General features: G+C 37.2%; 1 protein-coding gene across 1 annotated transcript in view; it reads right to left on the bottom strand.

Annotated features, from left to right (window-relative positions):
* EPS8 (epidermal growth factor receptor pathway substrate 8) overlaps positions 1-19,222 on the bottom strand; it is a 113,087-nt gene that overhangs the window by 22,764 nt on the left and 71,101 nt on the right. Inside the window, exons 13-15 of the mRNA XM_008586533.1 lie at positions 14,563-14,711; positions 11,582-11,765; positions 7,373-7,506 (exon numbers count right to left, since the gene is read on the bottom strand). Coding sequence (XP_008584755.1) covers positions 7,373-7,506; positions 11,582-11,765; positions 14,563-14,711 — 467 coding nt within the window. The remainder of the gene's footprint in view (positions 1-7,372; positions 7,507-11,581; positions 11,766-14,562; positions 14,712-19,222) is intronic.

Genomic DNA, 19,222 nt, shown 5'->3' with positions numbered 1-19,222 from the left:
ATATATATATTTAAAAATGATGATTAGGTATCAATTTTGGGGAAAGCTTTGCTCAGTTATATAAATTGCAAGGGAAGGTATGCATTAAGCATAAGACCAATAATACTTCCAAAAAATAAGCAAACAAATAATTCACTATAAACTTTTTTAATATTAACAGATGTACAGACCCTATATTTTTTTAAAAAACAAAACTTTCTTTAAAAGCCAAATACTTCCTCTAATCATTAAGTGAGCATTAATAGACTTAACAACATAATTAAAAATTATTTGTATATATAACACAAGACCTGTCGCATTAAAAATGTACTAATAGGGCCGGCCCAGTGGCGCACTGGAGAGTGCGCCGCTTGGGAGTGCGGTGGCGCTCCCGCCGAGGGTTCGGATCCCATGTGGAGACCGGTTCCCGCTCACTGGTTGAGTGCGGTGCGGGCGCAACACCAAGGGTCGCGACCCTGTTACCGGTCAGTAAAAAAAGACAAAAAGGAAAAAAAAAATGTTCTAATAGTATTTTCTCCATACATTTCAATAATAACTGTAACTCTTTATTAATTTTACTCCCTAATCTTCTCTTCTATTTCTGTTTCCACATTTCCTCACTCATCTCTACAAAAGAAAAAGCAGAAAGGGATTAAAGATGTTAGTCATCCTTCCCCTGTCAAGTGGCCATTTTTTTGCTGCCTACCAAGTTCTTTTGGAATGTTGAGTTATATACCAGGGCATGCAGGACAGTTGCAGACTAACATATCCTGTCATCATAGGTATTTGCTACCTCCTAGATAGCGACTCCTTTGGAGAAGTGGGACAGGACAAAGAAAAAAGATGACCTGTAAGCTGTGGTACCTACTGGCTATTTTTGGTATATTTGCGGTGGGGCGGGGAGAACTGGTGAGAAAAGTGAAATTGTAGCCAACTATTGGGCTTCCCACCCCAATGACTACTGGAATAGCTCTACTTTGATCTACTTTATATATTCACATTCGATTAAGAGTTAATTTGGGGGATAAGAAATTCAACCTCCCCAAAAGTCAGACAAACAGTATTTCAATTTTCTATCTTTCTCTCTTCCCCCATGTTCCTCTCTCCTATGATCTGGAAAATAATTATTACTAATAATGGAGACTTGAGTATACCATAACAAAGAGTAGAATAACTCTCGGCCACTGGGACATTAGCATGGAGTAACAAAATCAATGAGTTAAAAGAAAAATTTGCTGCAGTTGTCTTTGAAGTCTTTGTTATCCTGCATGCCTTAGAAGTGTTTGCCCAGTATGCACTTATAAAATGCTCTCAAATTTACAAATCTTCATGGTTTATGGTTTCTTGCTCTCTATAGATTAAAACTGGATATGACACTGATCATAATTCTCAATCAGAAAATCACAATTGGCAATTATTCAGAAGTACCAAAGTTTCTTAAGAGAAATGCATGGTCTCAGTTTCTGACTTGGAATAATACATATGCCACTTGACAGACAGCAGATGTGGAGACAGCAATAATCTGAGAACTTCTCTAAAACACGAACTACATCTGAATAGCAGTAAACCATAATCTCTCAAAGGTGAGGACTTTAACTTCAACAGATGGCCTACTTGGGCTGGCCCGGTGGCGCACTGGAGAGTGCGCCACTTGGGAGCGCGGTGGCGCTCCCGTCGAGGGTTTGGATCCCATGTGGAGACCGGTTCCCGCTCACTGGCTAAGCGCGGTGCGGGTGCAACACCGAGGGTTGCGATCCCTTTGCCGGTCAGTAAAAAAGACAAAAAGGAAAAAAAAAAACAAAAAAAAAACAGATGGCCTACTTAATGACATGGCAATTTTACTGAACAGTGAATATACTTCATACGATACTTACTGCATTCTTGGCATGAAATAGAGTGTAAGGTTAATAATAATAATTATAAAAACAAATTCTAAATCTTTGTGTATTTCTTATCAGACCAGAACATTCAGATAGTTTTTGCAATAATGATGACAAATTATCCTAGCAAAATAGAATATCAATGATCCAAGTATCTGTCAACAACTGTCCCAGCTCCTATTAAACCGAGCTGAGAGATGGGTTCCATAAGGACAACTGAGATACACAATCTACCCACCACTCAATGTATTTCTTAACAGTTCTTTCTCTAGCTAAATTTTGACCACTCTAAGACCTATCCCTTCATGGAATTTCCTTCTCTATATTCCATTTAAGTTTCCTATTTATCAAATGTTACTAACATTTATGAAGCCTTATGAAATTCACCACAGCCTTCTCTGAATGAGGAAAAAAATATTGTTAAAAATAGCATCCCTAACATCACCTATCCCATCTGTGAGTTCCAGTAGACAAATAATTGTGAGAATTTAATAGTAGGAAAAGCACTGTTAATCCTAATGAACTGATATATACTTCTTCATTTTCCTAATAATAGCAAAGGTTTGGTTTTTTTTTTGCTCTGACATCCAGAAATTTCAAAGACAAATCTGAAATTCAGTCACAGTGTCAACCAACACATGTACTTCATAAACTTTAATTCACATCTTCATTCTTGATTTCTTAACTTTGTATTTTATTTCATTATTTATTTTTTAATAATAACATTATTTTTACTGCATACAATTTAAGTGAGCAGCCTGAAACCATTTGGGAAATAGGTAGGATACAAAGACATAACTAAATCAATAAATCAAAGGTACACTTCCTTGATATTCTATAAAGATCATAAAGATCAAGGTAAATGTTTAAGAAACTTTGCGGTNATATATATATTTAAAAATGATGATTAGGTATCAATTTTGGGGAAAGCTTTGCTCAGTTATATAAATTGCAAGGGAAGGTATGCATTAAGCATAAGACCAATAATACTTCCAAAAAATAAGCAAACAAATAATTCACTATAAACTTTTTTAATATTAACAGATGTACAGACCCTATATTTTTTTAAAAAACAAAACTTTCTTTAAAAGCCAAATACTTCCTCTAATCATTAAGTGAGCATTAATAGACTTAACAACATAATTAAAAATTATTTGTATATATAACACAAGACCTGTCGCATTAAAAATGTACTAATAGGGCCGGCCCAGTGGCGCACTGGAGAGTGCGCCGCTTGGGAGTGCGGTGGCGCTCCCGCCGAGGGTTCGGATCCCATGTGGAGACCGGTTCCCGCTCACTGGTTGAGTGCGGTGCGGGCGCAACACCAAGGGTCGCGACCCTGTTACCGGTCAGTAAAAAAAGACAAAAAGGAAAAAAAAAATGTACTAATAGTATTTTCTCCATACATTTCAATAATAACTGTAACTCTTTATTAATTTTACTCCCTAATCTTCTCTTCTATTTCTGTTTCCACATTTCCTCACTCATCTCTACAAAAGAAAAAGCAGAAAGGGATTAAAGATGTTAGTCATCCTTCCCCTGTCAAGTGGCCATTTTTTTGCTGCCTACCAAGTTCTTTTGGAATGTTGAGTTATATACCAGGGCATGCAGGACAGTTGCAGACTAACATATCCTGTCATCATAGGTATTTGCTACCTCCTAGATAGCGACTCCTTTGGAGAAGTGGGACAGGACAAAGAAAAAAGATGACCTGTAAGCTGTGGTACCTACTGGCTATTTTTGGTATATTTGCGGTGGGGCGGGGAGAACTGGTGAGAAAAGTGAAATTGTAGCCAACTATTGGGCTTCCCACCCCAATGACTACTGGAATAGCTCTACTTTGATCTACTTTATATATTCACATTCGATTAAGAGTTAATTTGGGGGATAAGAAATTCAACCTCCCCAAAAGTCAGACAAACAGTATTTCAATTTTCTATCTTTCTCTCTTCCCCCATGTTCCTCTCTCCTATGATCTGGAAAATAATTATTACTAATAATGGAGACTTGAGTATACCATAACAAAGAGTAGAATAACTCTCGGCCACTGGGACATTAGCATGGAGTAACAAAATCAATGAGTTAAAAGAAAAATTTGCTGCAGTTGTCTTTGAAGTCTTTGTTATCCTGCATGCCTTAGAAGTGTTTGCCCAGTATGCACTTATAAAATGCTCTCAAATTTACAAATCTTCATGGTTTATGGTTTCTTGCTCTCTATAGATTAAAACTGGATATGACACTGATCATAATTCTCAATCAGAAAATCACAATTGGCAATTATTCAGAAGTACCAAAGTTTCTTAAGAGAAATGCATGGTCTCAGTTTCTGACTTGGAATAATACATATGCCACTTGACAGACAGCAGATGTGGAGACAGCAATAATCTGAGAACTTCTCTAAAACACGAACTACATCTGAATAGCAGTAAACCATAATCTCTCAAAGGTGAGGACTTTAACTTCAACAGATGGCCTACTTGGGCTGGCCCGGTGGCGCACTGGAGAGTGCGCCACTTGGGAGCGCGGTGGCGCTCCCGTCGAGGGTTTACAGGCTATAGGAGAATGATATGGGCTGGGGGTGGGTTTTATAGGGGAACAGAACAACTGTCACAAAAATGACGAAGTAAGAGACAGAGGCAACTCAGGGCAGCAATAGAGGGTAACATTCAGTCACTGATTCTAGAACAACCTTCAGATCAATAAATGAGAACTAACCATCAGAATTACAAGAGAATGCACAGATTACTGCACTATCTGCAAAAGGTGATGATAAAACTTTACCTCATTGGATAATCTTTTTATTTCTTGTTTGCGCTGATGTTGTGCTACATTTGCCACAGACTCAGCCAGGTGATAAAGATCTTGTTCCAATGGAGCTCCTGTGAAGTTCAGCATTGGGGGCTCCCAGCCACTGCGGAACCGTGGAACATATGGTGGAATAAATTGTTCTTTTGGCCACTCTGCTCTGTAGGAGGACATCAAGGCATATATAAACAACAAAATTAAGAAATGTATCCAGGCTAACAATTATCTTCAGTAAGGCCAGCCATAAATAAATAAATAACAAACAAAAGCAAAATATACTTAATCTGCCTTCCATCTACCCAAAAAAGAAAAGCAAAAATGTTTATACTCATATTCAACACCAGTAAGATGAAAGGAAGATTGAATTCTGCTGCATATTATGTTTTCAGTGCATTGCCCGTAATAACTTCGTATAGCATACATTATACGAAGTTATACGATACTTCTTCATTTTCCTAATAATAGCAAAGGTTTGGTTTTTTTTTTGCTCTGACATCCAGAAATTTCAAAGACAAATCTGAAATTCAGTCACAGTGTCAACCAACACATGTACTTCATAAACTTTAATTCACATCTTCATTCTTGATTTCTTAACTTTGTATTTTATTTCATTATTTATTTTTTAATAATAACATTATTTTTACTGCATACAATTTAAGTGAGCAGCCTGAAACCATTTGGGAAATAGGTAGGATACAAAGACATAACTAAATCAATAAATCAAAGGAAATTCTTTGATATTCTATAAAGATCATAAAGATCTTTATGTACTTCCTTCTATAAAGATCATAAAGATCTTTATGTACTTCCTTGATATTCTATAAAGATCATAAAGATCTTTATGTACTTCCTTCTATAAAGATCATAAAGATCTTTATGTACTTCCTTGATATTCTATAAAGATCATAAAGATCTTTATGTACTTCCTTCTATAAAGATCATAAAGATCTTTATGTACTTCCTTGATATTCTATAAAGATCATAAAGATCTTTATGTACTTCCTTCTATAAAGATCATAAAGATCTTTATGTACTTCCTTGATATTCTATAAAGATCATAAAGATCAAGGTAAATGTTTAAGAAACTTTGCGGTAAGCTGTTCAAAATAAATGGCAGAGGTTATTTCATCAGTAATGCTATACCTTATAGATTTTCAGGTGAAGTACAGGAAGGTGATGACAATGAAATGTTGGATACACTATCATGCACTTATTTAGTCATCAAATCAGTCAAATAAATCTACGCTGAGTGACCACAATGTGCTAGATGTGGTCTTAAAATAGAACATGATATGAAATGTTGGATACACTATCATGCACTTATTTAGTCATCAAATCAGTCAAATAAATCTACTCTGAGTGACCACAATGTGCTAGATGTGGTCTTAAAATAGAACATGATAAAAAAAATTTTCTAGCAACAATATGTACTATAACTCCGAACACACCTGAGAAATGTACTCAAACTCAAGTGGTTTTACAAAGCTAAGTATCTAGACTTACTGAAGTAATAAAACAAAAAGAAGAGGTAAGAATTACTAATCTGAAATGAGTTCTAGAACACTGACATCTAAGGTAGAAGGAAATGAAAAAGAAAATTTTAGGATGAGTAGTAAGTTAGTCAAGAAGAATCTTGATGAAATGTTTAAGCTTCAAAATTGACTTTCACCTATATCCACTAAAAAATAATTCTATAATTGAAACTAATTTTCATATGTTGGCATTTTCAAAATGTTATTCATTGCTGACTTTTCCTTAGACTCAATTTAATTTGTTACTGGTTCCCTTACAGTAAAATCTGTGTAATTTCTACACCATTACTTAAGCATTACTTCTGTCATCATCCATGACAAAAAACAAGAATTTTAAATTCCACTATCCTCAGATTTTATTAAGAAAAGAGTATATTGACAAGAAATAAAGGGCATGAAGCACTTGTGGTAATAGAGACTTGAAGGCAGGGAAGTATTAGGACAAGTTCTCTACCCACTGCATCTGAATCCTCCTCCTCTTGTATCCTCGTTACCAATATTTCATCTCCTTTTCTTTCTCTTGTCTATATTGGTTGTTCTCTTTGTAAACCTCACTTGCTGGAAAACAAGACTGAAACAAAAAGTTAACCTGTTCTGGTTCCTTTATTTGTTCTCAATCTCAATTCTCCACCTCTGCCTATATTAAATTTTTAAGAGTGAAAATATAGGAAAATCAATGAAATGTAAAATTGAAAACTAAAAAAATATATAATAATATGAAAAAGCAAGAATGACAAATAAGGCATTGACTCTATTTAAATATTTAGTTTAAATATTTCTATCTAAAGGAAGACTTATTTGTTTTTGTTGGGTGAAGAGAAAGATGGAAATTGTTTCCTTTAAAAGTTACAGAGCCGGAAAGATCCTTAGAGACCATCTGGTACAAACTGATGGAGAATTTCAAAACAATTCTTCCTTCTTAATGCACACATTTTGTCAGAAGTATCTTTTAATAAGAGCAAGTCATCCAAATGCATTTGCACTATGTGGGAATCACAGACTGGAGGTCCAGACATCTTTTGCTCATTAAAGCTAGGAACAACTGAAACTTTATCAAATAATTAACAGATGGAAAGTTTAAAGTAGTAGTAGACAATACAGAGACTGTTAACTCTACTAGAATTAAATCGGAGACAGTTATCCATAGCTCTCCAAATGGCACCCATTAAATGTTACCTATCTACATAGCGACTGGGAGTTGGCTTAAAAGCAACAGCGGCTTCCCCTTGGTCCCGATGGGTCCCTCTTGCATAAATGTTGTTATTGAATGCATAATCATCAGCTGGAGAATATTCTGATGCACTGGAATGCTGAAAGACAGAGCAGGACAGATTAAAGAATCACCAAATACTATTTGAATGAGTGAATACTCAGGTCAGTGAACAAGACCCCTCTATTGTACTGTGATCAGTTTTCATTTTCAAGTGACTGGCCATTATGTTAATAAATTATGAAATGGGAGTGATAAATTTTTGTCAAAGATCTGTTTATAATAAGAAAGTCATTAGTGCAAAGGCTAAAGTATAAAAGCATTAAATTCCTTTATTAGGAATTTTAGTAACAGGTGATTTTGTTATTAGACTTTAACAGCTTGTATAAAATAAAATTGGTGGGGGGAAACCCCTTTAACCTTTGCTCTCTGTGTTTAGGAAATAGACCTTCACCACCCTAGCAAAGTAAATAATGTCACATGAAACTCATCTGAACTCTATGCATTAAAATCATATCACTTTTGCATTTTTCTCATTTTAAAATTGTATAAGAACACTATTTTTAATTTTTAGAAAATGGCAGCATTATTATCAGATTTACTGTTAAGGGAAACACAGAAAGGCACAAATATATTGATATTGATAGTCAAGAGTCCAGGATAAGACAACTCTGGAGTTGTTTCTTTCTTGCAGTTAACACAATTCAGACATGAATCTACTTGGTGCTACCAAGGGGGAAAATTGAGGCCTCTGGGTCCCACGGAGCAGCACAGTTTTAGGCTACATGCTCAGTTGGGAGAAAAGCAAACAAACAAAAAACATTACCTAAAGATTTTATATTATTTTCTTACGTAAAATGAAGTATGGCAGAAGCATGGTAAACACTGAAGTATTAGAATTCCTTGGGTATTTCTACTGTTTATGAATTCGGTGTGGCAAAATATTTGAAATTGGGGATGTTTCATAACAGTCTTGCACACATGGTTACTACAATTAATTCTAATTACAAAGTTGGCAGGAGTAGGGCTGGTTTAGAGTAGGTGGTGTGTCTCCAGTTGTCGGGGTGCTCTTTTGGTCAGCCAGGCCCGGGCTCCGGATTTCCCTGGCAGTGGCCACCGAGTGATCCCCAGCAGACTCCCTATCCCCCCCAGGCAGGACCAGGTAAGTTGCCCTCTGCCGAGTAAGCCAAAGAAGGATCCCCGATGGTGGGTGAGTGCACCGCCCACCTATTCATTGTCTTTTAAGCACTTGTATTTATATCTAAGCAAGCAGGGATTTCCACACTGAGAGCCAATCACTGGAAAGGTCACATGTGCATGCGCCTTACTTTCCTATGCTTAGCCTACTGATCATGCACTGATCACGAGTGGAAAAGCGCAACTACCAATAAAAATTTTTGCCGAACTAAAAGTGACACTCCCCCTTTGCTTCCTCTAGGCGCCATCTTGTGTGGACCATGTGGGTGGGGAACTTAAACAGCCGCCATTTGGTGTGGCCTCCTTTCACCCTAGCAATTGCTATAGCAAGTAGAGCGGTTGCAGCCCAACACCCAGTGGGCCAGTGTTGATGTCAAAATGCCCACATTTTATTATTCCTCTGGAATGTACATTGGGGATACTGCACTTAACACACACAAATACAAATAAGAAATTCTCAGCCATTTAAATAACTGAGCTCAACTAATTCAGTGTATCATTTCCCTAGAAGAGAGTAAGGCACTAAATTTGGTTGGGTGATTTTTTATTAAAGGCCTTTACTAAAGGGTGGAGTGCAAGAAACTGTTAGAATCACCCACACCTTTCACTTAGCTCCAAACATAATAGAGTGAGGTCAGCCAGTATGAAGTCATTGGGTCTTGAGAGTTATTGTGCATTCTGGAAGGGAGGAGAAAGATGATGACAAATGACTGACTGTGACGACTACACAACCTTGGTTAGGGCTGCTGCTGATTCAAGGAAGTACAGAAGCTGAGTACTGCCACCCACCCCACCTACACCTTTTAATTCCAAACAAAATCACCACATCCTGAATTACCCAAGTCTTGTTGTAAATGTATTTATTATAGTAACAATAAACTACAATAAAATCTCTCTTCTAGGAATGATAACATTTTTATGCATTTTAAATCACCATTACTTGGCTCTTTTCCAACAAAATCTCAAGGCATAAAATCCCCTAAAACTGTTAACATTTGTTTTTCATTTCATTTTTTTTAAAAAACCTCTGAATAACTACTTAAGCCATAAAATGGGAAATAGTTTACAACAGGAAAATAATAACTCATTACAAGGAAGGATTCTCAATAATTCCTCTTTTAAAATTACTTATTTGGTGAGAATAGACAAACATATACTAGAAGCACAGAACACATTACTCTCTTCTTAAATACACAAATTGAAAACGAACTCACAGAAGTGAATTTCTGTGGCATACATGATAAAATGGGTATATTTTCTTATTTAAGATGTAAAAACTATAATCTAAAAATTTTTACGATTTGAAAATAGCTGTAACTATAGGAACAGCAAGTGTATCATAATTTATGTTTGATTACATTTTTTTCTTCCTCTAGAAAAGTTGCCCTCTACATGGGAAGAAAATTCATAGTGATAAAGCTTGAACTATAGAATACGGGTAGGGACATGTGTTTGCCAACCAAGTCTCAGAGCAGTGAGGACATCTTCATTATTACTCATTTAGAGGGAAGAGCAGGTATGGAATCCACCTCTTCCTTTATATGCAGCCAGAGGAGAAAACAAGTACATTAGAAAATGTCTAATTTTGGGCCGGCCCGGTGGCGCACTGCTACAGTGCGCCGCTTGGGAGCGCAGCGGCGCTCCTGCCGAGGGTTCGGATCCCACATACAGACCGGCCCCTCACTAGCTGAGAGAGTTGCGGGCGCAACACCGAGGGTTGCGATTCCGTTGCCGGTCCCGGTCCGGTACGGGCGCGACACTGAGGGTTGCGATCCGTTGCTGGTCACGAAAAAAGACAAAAAGGAAAAAAAAAAAAGAAAGAAAGAAAATGTCTAATTTCAAAGCAGTACATTTGCCTTATTTTGAAAGTTTCAGGAATTTAACCAATCTTCTGTAATAATATTGTTGTTGTCCAAAGAATAGTCCCCCAAGGGAACAATTTAAAGAAATTTAATTTAGATAAATATTTCTCCTTAAAAATGGTCGCAGGATGTAATTTTCTGTGGTTTGCTAGTTCATTCCTTCATATCATGCATCATGTTTGCCACTTTATAAATACCTATGGTAGTCTGAGAAAATTAATCAAGGAATTAAATAAAGGAAATGAATAGAACTTCAGGAGGATCTAGTCATCATTTACTGTTTCTTCTTCAAACCAGACCTCATTCATCTAATTCCTCAGGTTCTAGTCATCCTATTTGTATTTGGTTCAGCTTTAATCAATCTTCAATTTTCTTTTCCAATTGAACAAGAAGAGTCATGTAAATTCCTTTTTAAGGAATGTGACAAGATATGCCCAATTTCAGTCCCTCAATTTGCTCCCCAAATAGGTTATACTCTAAAGCTTACTAAATACTTTAAAGATAAAATAAATTTTATGATCTGCTCAGGATGTAACAGAGTTACAAATAATCACTTGAGCCTGAGCACTGAAGCCTAGAAAAAGCTTTGGTCCTCTAGACAGGCTGATAGGACTCCAGAGATTTAGAAGTAGGCAAAAAAGAAAGAAGGAATGAATTTGGGATGCTCAGAGAAGAGCTGCTTGGGACAAACTCAGAGGATGTAGGTTCAGGGAATGGTCACTCATGGGTCTGACAGTAGGAGAGGAAAATGGAAAGAAATAAGCCAAGTGGCAGTAGGGCAATTTCCTGACAAGGAGAGAAAGCACACATTCAAAGATACTTAGGATCACCAGGATCACCAGGGTTAGGGGGCAGTGGCAGCAGAGGTAGAAGTGAGGACTGACAGGCTATAGGAGAATGATATGGGCTGGGGGTGGGTTTTATAGGGGAACAGAACAACTGTCACAAAAATGACGAAGTAAGAGACAGAGGCAACTCAGGGCAGCAATAGAGGGTAACATTCAGTCACTGATTCTAGAACAACCTTCAGATCAATAAATGAGAACTAACCATCAGAATTACAAGAGAATGCACAGATTACTGCACTATCTGCAAAAGGTGATGATAAAACTTTACCTCATTGGATAATCTTTTTATTTCTTGTTTGCGCTGATGTTGTGCTACATTTGCCACAGACTCAGCCAGGTGATAAAGATCTTGTTCCAATGGAGCTCCTGTGAAGTTCAGCATTGGGGGCTCCCAGCCACTGCGGAACCGTGGAACATATGGTGGAATAAATTGTTCTTTTGGCCACTCTGCTCTGTAGGAGGACATCAAGGCATATATAAACAACAAAATTAAGAAATGTATCCAGGCTAACAATTATCTTCAGTAAGGCCAGCCATAAATAAATAAATAACAAACAAAAGCAAAATATACTTAATCTGCCTTCCATCTACCCAAAAAAGAAAAGCAAAAATGTTTATACTCATATTCAACACCAGTAAGATGAAAGGAAGATTGAATTCTGCTGCATATTATGTTTTCAGTGCATTGCCTCAATTCTCCATTGAACTCAACTTTTTACATGTATGTAGGTTTTTAAATAGGATCCGAACCCGGGGCCTCGGCACTCCCAGCGCGGCACTCTCCTGAGTCAGCCACAGGGCCGGCCCAAAATTTCTCTAACATCTAAAGTAGTTTCAGACTCTCATCCTTCCCTTCACTCCCCTCTCATCACTGTGAAATCTCCTGATATTAGATATATCTTTCAAAAGAGAAACCATCTAGCATGTCCTTAAAGTTTATGATTTTTTAAATTATGAATTCCCCTAAAATGAAATAGATAACCAATTTTATAAATTCAATGTAACAGCTCCATTTTAATCGGTAAAGTCGACTAATCTATAATCATAATTCATTCATCATTTAATAACTCTGAGTGAGACTTATTTTTACAAGCTCCGAATGACTCATGAACTACAAAAATAACTAGGATAAAAATTATGGCTTAATTTTTGCTATACTATGTTGCTTTATCTTTCATATGTGATTTAATTCTTCATGTTATATTTCTACTATGATGAAATGAGACATTTTATTCAGATTATTATGTACCTCCATGATTCTTTTCATCTTTACAAGTTTTTAAATCAGTACATTCATTTCCTAATACTCTTAACAATCAGGATCTGAAATGAATCTTTTCTCATGCTAAGAACTAAAAATACATTACCTTTTCATAAAGTTTTTAAAATAATTGTTAATTTTTTCATTTGGAGGTAGGACACAAAACAAAGAAACTAAAGAGCCTGAGCTATTTTTGTACTACGAGATCTGATAAATTTAATGAGCTTCAAGAAAAAAATTAAAAGATCCCACCTAGGTTTATCATAAAATCATAATCTACATAAATCTTATAGATTTAAGAAATCTATTTAACTAGTTTTTACATAGTATGACATATAAAAACTAGTATGACATAGTTTATAGTATGATATATTAATACATAAATAATATAAATAAACGAATTTAAATGTTTTCAACATAAAAGCAGGAACTGCCATGCTTTCAAAGACGTTCTGCTTGATAAACTATTCAATCTGAACTACATTCCAACACAAGCCGTTGCCAGAGTCCAACAAGTAAGTGGGGGCTAGCTGTTAGTTCACCTGCTAGAGTGCGGCGCTGATAACAACTCAAGGGTCAAGGGTTCGGATCCCCATATTGGCGAGCCGCCCAAAAAAAAAAAAATTGGGGTAATGGTCTGTATGTTTTACAAGAGGAAAAAGAGAGAAAAAAACTTATAAATTGGTCAGGACTTATAGGTTAGCCCATTCAAAAGCATTAGGAAGACAAACTTCTAAGTGACCATAATGAATGATTTACTCTAACTAATGAGAGAAATAAAAAGATTTGGATAAATGAGTAAAGCAAAAATTATTTATTCACATATCATGAAATTAGAAATTTTTTAACTTGCCTTGTTCAGCAAGCATCAGCACTGCAATCATTAATGATCTGTCTTCCACATTACTTTATTAACAAAAGCATGGTTCTTAAAATTATCTATTCCTCCTTTCAATCCCAGGGCGACTGTTCCCGTTCTTGAAAATACTGGTTAATAAGAAACTACCTCTACTATAGCAATAACATCCCAAGATGCCTCTCTGCTTTTTACTTTTGTCCTTATGCTTGCTAGACTCAGCTACCAGACTGTTGTTTCTAAAATATTTATGTGATTAAGTCACACTCCTATTCATTAAGTTATTGGTTCTCCACAGCATGAAGAACCATGCTCTCCCCCCTCAGCTGGCATTGGCAGCCTTCACCAGCCAGCCCTGTTCATCTCTGTGTGCCTCATTTAACACCATTCCTCCCCACACCTTCTCCACGACCATCCACTACCCAAAATCCGTATTCCAGCTAAACCCGTATTCATACTTCACTCTCTTGACATTCCTGCTTCCTGCCTTCGCTTGTGCTTCTCCCTCTACTGGAAAGGCCCTTTCCCTGCTATGTACTTGTGGAAATCCTACCCCTCCTGCTGAAAGGCAGTTTAGCAAATATAAACAATGACTCCAGAGCCAGATGGCCTAGGTTCATATCCCTGCTCCGTCACACACATGTGTGACTTTAGACAAATATAACCTCTCTGTGCCTCACTTTCCTCATCTGTAAAATAGGGATAATAACAGTACCTATGTAAAGTGCATGGGAGAGTACATAGGAAATGCTATCTATAAATACGTGTGTATACACATTACATATATGTATGCAAATGTATATGTATATATACATATACCCACTAGTATTTTTAACTGTTGATTTTAAATGCCAGCTCTTCCTTGAACACTAACTACCCTCCTCTCTAAATCCTCTTCCTGACTGCATTTTGCTTATAACTCTCTCCTGGCACTTATCATGCCTTATATCGCATATACTTCTATCTCCTCTAGCTTTTTAAGGTTTCTAGCTTTTTAAGGTTTTTTCAACCTATAACACCTAGTTCTTCATACATAAAAGGTTAAAGAAATTTCTTGTTAGATCCATGTAATAAACAAAGAACAATATGTAAAGCATGACAGGAATTAAATGCTAAACTCATAGATGCTTACCTGGCTTTCATCCAAGTTTCTCCCAATGATATCCACAGCAGCCGTTCATCGCTATGGACAGTATGACTTAAGAAATCAATTGTGTCCTTAGTCAATAGGGGGCTGAGTACTGAACTGGCTAGTTCAGGACCTCCTGTTGCCTGTACCACCTGAAATGATAATAAATCATTTTTTGCAAGATGGCCATTATTTGTGTATTTTCAAAATATGTAGACAAAAACCCATGCCAGAAAAAAGCACTGCTTTTATATACTCAAATTTTGACATTGTGCAATGCACTACTGAATGAAAAACAGCTTACCAAATCAACTTGTCCAGCCCAACAGTTCCTTAAAATCTAAAATGAAAGTTAACAGTTTGACAACTTTCACAGTATCTGCCTATTGGCTGCTATGACTGTAATTTCCCTGGAAAATACTAACTGCTATGCAAGAATTCTAAGTCAGGTGATTGAACTATCTCTGTTTTTTGTTTTGTTTTTTTAGTATATGTATCTCCACTGGCAAATCTATTATGCCAAACTTGAAAAATATGGTTTCAGAAATGAATACTATCAAGAGAAACAAGGCTCGGGCTGGGCCGGTGGCGCACTGGAGAGTGCGCTGCTTGGGAGTGCGGCGGCGCTCCCGCCGAGGGTTCGGATCCCATGTGGAGACTGGTTCTCGCTCACTGGCTGAGCGCAGTGTGGGCGCAACACCGAGGGTTGCGATCCCATTGCTGGTCAGTAAAAAAAAAAAAAAGAAGAGAAACAAGGCTCAAATTAGCAGGCTATGGCTGTGTCTATGCTGACATACAAGAATAAAGGATCCAGGGAGAATGGTAAGAGAAGAATGAGAACTGGTTCTCTGAATCTATGGCATTTTACCCCAGATTTAATTCTAGGAAATTTCCCTGATTTCATATGGATAATTTAAGGGCTAGCAGAAACAAATAAACAGGTGCATCTCTCTGATAAACAAAACGATGAGAAGTGCATGTCTGAAAACTGCTCCAAATTTACTTCTCAGGAGCTATTTCCTGGCTAAAGAATGGTGGTTATCTCCTAAAGCAGAACCAGGTCCCTTTTATAAAAATCTCACTTTCTCAGAGACGTGGCACAAGAAGAAAGATTTTTCAAATGGCTCCAGACCAAGAGTCAGGATCTCCCCAGTACTCCAGGGGTGCTTCCCATGCTATGTTGCTTTAGGCCCATGTGTATCTGCACATGCAGCTCCCAGTTCCCCAGAAGGCCCTCCTTTCATCACTAAGAACTCCACTCCAGTACCACTTCTGGGAAGCCTTCCTTAACCTCACTGGGTAACTCTGATGTGCCACCCCCCACCCTACACCCAGTGTCCTCAAAACAACTATACATATTTGTAACACCACGGCTTAGTTTTCAATTTCCTCTCCTTGAGAACTTGGACTTAGGCTGACTTGATTTTGAAGTGCAGAAGATACAGTGTTAGGGGAATGAATGACAATAAAGAAAAGACAGCTAAAGAAGGAGGTAGGCTGACTCTTACCTGAGAACAAAACCTACCTTGACTACCTGGCACAGGAATTTTCAACTTCCAAGCCCTACAAGCATTTCCAGTAAATACGGACTAATGACTATGAGGGAAACGTAGGAGAGTAAAGTAAAGCAGTAGAGGAATATTAAAATCCTTGTTTTAACAGAGGGAAGAAGAAATGGAATGAAAGAAAGGTAAATAAAGGACATAGTTCCCTCTCAGGAATGTGAGCAGGCATGTGTGCTGTGGGTATGCTGAGTGGACATGCTGAGGGTAGAGGGGAGGGACCCACAGGGTTTAAAACTACTAAATTTTGTCTGGCCAGCAGGAGACCCTGAAGAAATGTTCCTTCCCATCTCCCTTAAATGTTCCTTCCCATCTCCAAGTAAAATGTCATGCTGAGGGTAGAGGGGAGGGACCCACAGGGTTTAAAACTACTAAATTTTGTCTGGCCAGTAGGAGACCCTGAAGAAATGTTCCTTCCCATCTCCCTTGTCCAAGTAAAATGGCCCTTAAATGTTCCTTCCCATCTCCAAGTAAAATGTCTGGGGCCCTGTGGGGAGAACATTAAACAGAGTAACAAAAGTATTTTGATTTGGGAGACCATTATGAAGGAATTATTTCTGAGAGAGGCAAAGATAAAATAAATCAGTATTTTCAGATACACAGTCTGATCACAAAGACGACTTTGTGTATGTTAGGGAGACCAGTCCCATCATTTCACAGCTCTACTTTGTGTAATGACTAGACATCCACTTAGGATCTGGGAAAGAGCGTGAAAAGAATAAGAGGTGGCGGCAGGGGCTGCTTTATAAACAGCACTTCCCAACACTCAAACTAAGATAGTATCAAAGGTGTTAAAGAATAAAGAATACAAATTTTGTTAATGAGCTAGTATCGGTTTCTTTGCATATGTATGGCCTTGATTTAATTTTTAAAAGAGCTTATATAGCAAAAATTATTCAACAATAACCAGACAAGTAGAAATCTGATGCTGTATAAATAGCAACAACACACGGAAGTGTTCATAAGTTATTGATGCCGTCTTGAACTTTCATCTTCTAATCTCTTACTGCTCAGCTTTGACATTCATGCTGATAGTGTTACTTACTTCCCTATGTTTGTAAAGCAATACTCATTTCATATTCTGCGTTAGGTCTTGTCTAGTTACCCCTGGGAAAAGAAAGATGAAACTTATCCCTTTCTGTTACTTGGATTCTCTTTCATTTTTTTCTGATATTCAAGTAAAATCTATGAGATATGTTGAATATGCTCCACTTTTGATAAATATTAAAGAACTCAATTACTATAATCTTTACATGCTCTCAATCAAAATTAGTAAAATTTAGCTGCTTCATATGGTTGCTATTCTTATTCTAAAAAAAAAAAATCACAGAAATAATACATAGAGCAATCACGCATCACTAACAATTCTCATAACTGCTACTGTCGGTCTATAAAATAACCATTTGTTCTTTTGATAGGGTGAACCATTTACAACCAGTCCATGCATACCTGCCTTATCCCTTAAAACAGAAAACTCTTTCATCCTGGAAATATCTAAAAGAGATTCTGCCTTCTTTCTACTCCTCTCTCACTTGTCTTCCCCCACGAAAAGGGGAATGACCTATCAAATTTGTAAAATTGCAGAAAAGGGTGCCTTGTCACCCACTCTCTTTTGGGATCTGTGTGTAAAACCAACAACTATTCCATCTGCTTTCTGCTGCCATGGTTTTCCCAAACCGCAGCACTTTTCTGTGTATACTTTTAAATATTATGCCACCTACTTCTCCCAGCTGTCCTGTAAGACAAGATGATTGTACACAATGGCAGCTTGGAAAAACTGCTATTATACTACATGCAAATATAAGAAATATAAAATGGGAAGGAAAAACTGCTATTATACTACATGCAAATATAAGAAATATAAAATAGATATGAATGTACCTATTTCATTAAACATATAAGGAAAGAGCATACCTGGATACTGAAAATCTACAAAGTGAAGATATGGATCTGGTCCTGGCCTATGACACAAGTGGTATAATATTTTGCCAAATAAACTAATAAAACCATCCAGCTCATTCACAAAGAGAATTATTCTCAATACATCATTTTGTTAGCTTTGGTAATTATAACTCATGTAAAAATATACATGTATGAGAAGGGAGATTTCTGGGGAAAATTGTATTATGTGCATATCACCAAACCTGGCACACAACAGGCTGCTAATTTTTCCCTGGTATCCATCGTCCTCTCCCTCCTTTTTTTCTAAAAAAGAAGCTCCTACATTTTAGATGGAAAATACCTATCCAGATGGAGACTATATTCCTTTGCAGTTAGGAATGACCCTATGAGGATGTTCAGGCCAACTGAATAATGGCAGAAATTATCTGTTTAATTTGGAGCCACCTCCTTACAGGGAAAGTTCTTTCCCTGCACTTTCTTTGCCTTTCTATGGCTGTTACAAGGCAATGGAGGAAAACCAGCTTCTGCCATAGAGATATTTAACACAGGTATTCAATTGCTCCTCCTGGAAACATTTTCTTCGTTTGTCTTCCAGAATATCACAACCTCTTTGTTTTTCTTCTCCTCCTTTACTGCCTCTTCTCAATCTTCTTTACTGGTTATTCCCACTCTCCTAACATTGAAAATAGCCAGGGCTCAACCTCTTTACAATCACTACCTTAGTGATATCATCCAATTTCATGGCTTTAAATTGCTTCCATATACAGATGCTTCTCAAAAATACATTGCTAGGCCTGATTTCTCCACTGAACTCCAAATTCGTATATTCATCTATCAATTCAAATTTCCCCATCTCGATACAACTCAATTTTGACATGTCTAAAACTGAATTCCTCATCTTCCTCCAAAAATCTGTTCTACCCACAGTCTTCCCCATCTTAGTTAATGGTGACTCCATCCTGCCAGTTTTAGAGCAAAAACCTTGAAGGCATCCTTGGCTCTTGCACAGCATACCCAATCTACCAGCAAATCTATAAGCAGATCAGACTTCTCACCACCTCCAGTGCTACCTGGTCCAAGCACCACAATCTTCCATCTAGATTATTTTAATAGCCACTCTATCCCCTTCTTCCCCCAAATTTCTATACATTGTAACCAGAGCAATACTTTTCTGCTAAAAACCCTCCTTGTCAAAGGTC

The sequence above is a fragment of the Galeopterus variegatus genome, unplaced genomic scaffold (genome assembly GCF_000696425.1).
Source record: "Galeopterus variegatus unplaced genomic scaffold, G_variegatus-3.0.2 Scaffold4013, whole genome shotgun sequence".
Classification (NCBI taxonomy): Eukaryota; Metazoa; Chordata; class Mammalia; order Dermoptera; family Cynocephalidae; genus Galeopterus; species Galeopterus variegatus.
Note: the sequence above shows the minus strand (reverse complement) of the source record. Positions and strands in the feature narration are given on the sequence as shown.